Source organism: Cebus imitator, unplaced genomic scaffold (assembly GCF_001604975.1).
Source record: "Cebus imitator isolate Cc_AM_T3 unplaced genomic scaffold, Cebus_imitator-1.0 Scaffold692, whole genome shotgun sequence".
Lineage (NCBI taxonomy): Eukaryota > Metazoa > Chordata > Mammalia > Primates > Cebidae > Cebus > Cebus imitator.
In genome coordinates this window covers 215,463-217,550 of record NW_016108007.1, presented here as the reverse complement: position 1 = coordinate 217,550, position 2,088 = coordinate 215,463, and the positions used below count along the sequence as shown (strand labels likewise).

Below are 2,088 nucleotides of genomic sequence, written 5' to 3'. Positions count from 1 at the left end.
CCAGGTGTGGTGATGTGCACCTATAGTCCCAGTTACTTGGGAGGCTGCAGCTGTGGCTGTGGCTGAGGCTGAAGCTGAAGGATCGCTTGAGGCCCAGAGTCCAAGACTGCAGTGAGCTCTCACTGGGCCACTGCACTCCAGCCTGGACGACACAAAGAGACCACCCTGCCTGATAGATAATTAACTAACAAAATAGTTTTAGTTGGGCAAAACTAAAGAGCTAGGCAACCTTCACTGAAATCAGTTTCCAAAAAAGAAACCCCACCTCCACTAGCAGTTACTCATTTGCCTCTCCCTGTGTCCTCTGGCAACCACTAATCGATTTCTCTCTATAAATTTGCCAATTTGGGGCATTTCATATAAATGGAATCATCTGTATGTAAGTGGTTAATAAGGACTGGTTGATTGAATGAAGATTGAGACTGAGCTGGGAAAATTTTTAAAAAGACTTTAAAAAGGTGCTACAAAATAAAGTGCTGTTTTTCTGTTTCTCTTTGTACTTTTTTAAAAATTTGTATTATTGATGTGAAATTCACATATAAAATTAACCATTTTAAAGTTAAGAATTCAGTGGCACTTAAACAGTTTTATTGACACATAATCCACATATACAGTTCACCAGTGTACAATTCAGCAGTTTTTTAGTGTATTCACAGTTTTGTGACCATCTGCACAGTCAATTCCAGAACATTTTCAGCACCCCCAAAAAGAAACCCCATATCCAGTAGCAGTCACTCCCCACTGCCCCTTCTGCAAGCTCCTGGCAACCACTAAGCTGTTTTCTCTCTGGACTTGCCTCCCTGGGCATTTCATATAAATGGAAACATAGTATGTGGCCCTTTGTGATTGGCTCCATTCAGTAAGCATAGACTTTTAAGGTTCATCCACATTGTAGCATGTGGCAGTGCTTTATTTCTTATTTTTTTAAGCAAATAAAATTCAGGTGCTATCTGTTATAAAAGGAAAGTCTTATTGTTAAAGGTTGGTAATATCTGAGAACCAAGTTGAGATTTATGTTCTGCAGTTTTTAACAGTCTTGAGGCACTCTTTAATTCAGTTGCTGTGTGAATAATTTCATCTTTTTATTTGGAAGAAACACCTGTGCATAGCAGATCATCTTCACCTATTCCTCTGACTCCTAGCAAGGAAGGGAGTGCTGTGTTTGCTGGCTTTGAAGGGAGAAGAACTAATGAAATAAATGAGGTAAATAATGATGTTTGTTCCCAATGGTTCCTTCATTTCTGATTGCTTCAATTCTGTGGGTGGAAATCGAGGTTCTTGAAGCATCTTGTTGCTCTTACTGTAAACATTAACAAAATTACATGTAAGATCATGCTTAACACTGTGGGTTTTGGTTTCTAAAATGAGAAAATTGTTAGGATTCCAGCCCTACACTGACAGTCATCTTTTAAATAAGTGCGATTATTGAAGTACCAGTATTTTTACTTTGTAGAACAGATGTTAACACACTTTTTCTACAGAGGCAAGAGGGTAAATACTTTAGGCTTTGTGGGCCATATGGTGTCTGTCAAGGCTACTTAACTCTAAAAGTAGCCACAGATAGTATGTAAATGAGTGTGCTATGTTCCAATAAAACTTTATTTATGGAAACTGAAATTTGACTAGCATTTAATTTTCACGTGTTTAAAAAATTTTGTTTTTCAATCATTAAAAAAAATAAAATCTATTCTTAGCTTTTGGGCAGTATAGAAACAGGCAGTAGTTGGGTGGGATGTGACCAGCAGACTGTAGTTTACTGACTCTTGCTTTAATATAACTGATTCCCCTCCATCATTCACTGTAATTCCAAGAGCCGTCCCTTCAGTGGTGTGTTCTAGGCCACCACTGTGCCAGACACTTGAACCAAATTACCCTGCATTCTCGAGATCAGCCTTGCCACCAGATTTCCACTTGATAGATGGGAGAACTTTTCATTTTAAAGCCATTTTTTTTGAAGGCCCATTAGGTGATCTGTAGGTAGTGAGTTTGTCAGGGATTCTGAAGAGGTCTCAGTCTATCAGCATATTCTGTTATTCTGTAAATGTCTCCTCTGAAGTGAGATTTCCTTTTTTTTTTTTTTTTTTTTTT

General features: G+C 38.2%; 1 protein-coding gene across 5 annotated transcripts in view; it reads left to right on the top strand.

The window, feature by feature from the left end:
* The window catches only part of MSL3 (MSL complex subunit 3), an 18,121-nt gene that overhangs the window by 9,594 nt on the left and 6,439 nt on the right, over positions 1 to 2,088 (top strand). For all 5 annotated transcript variants that reach the window (XM_017518636.2, XM_017518637.2, XM_017518638.1 and 2 more), the window contains one exon: positions 1,094 to 1,203. In XM_017518636.2, the coding sequence (XP_017374125.1) occupies positions 1,094 to 1,203 (110 nt within the window). The remainder of the gene's footprint in view (positions 1 to 1,093; positions 1,204 to 2,088) is intronic.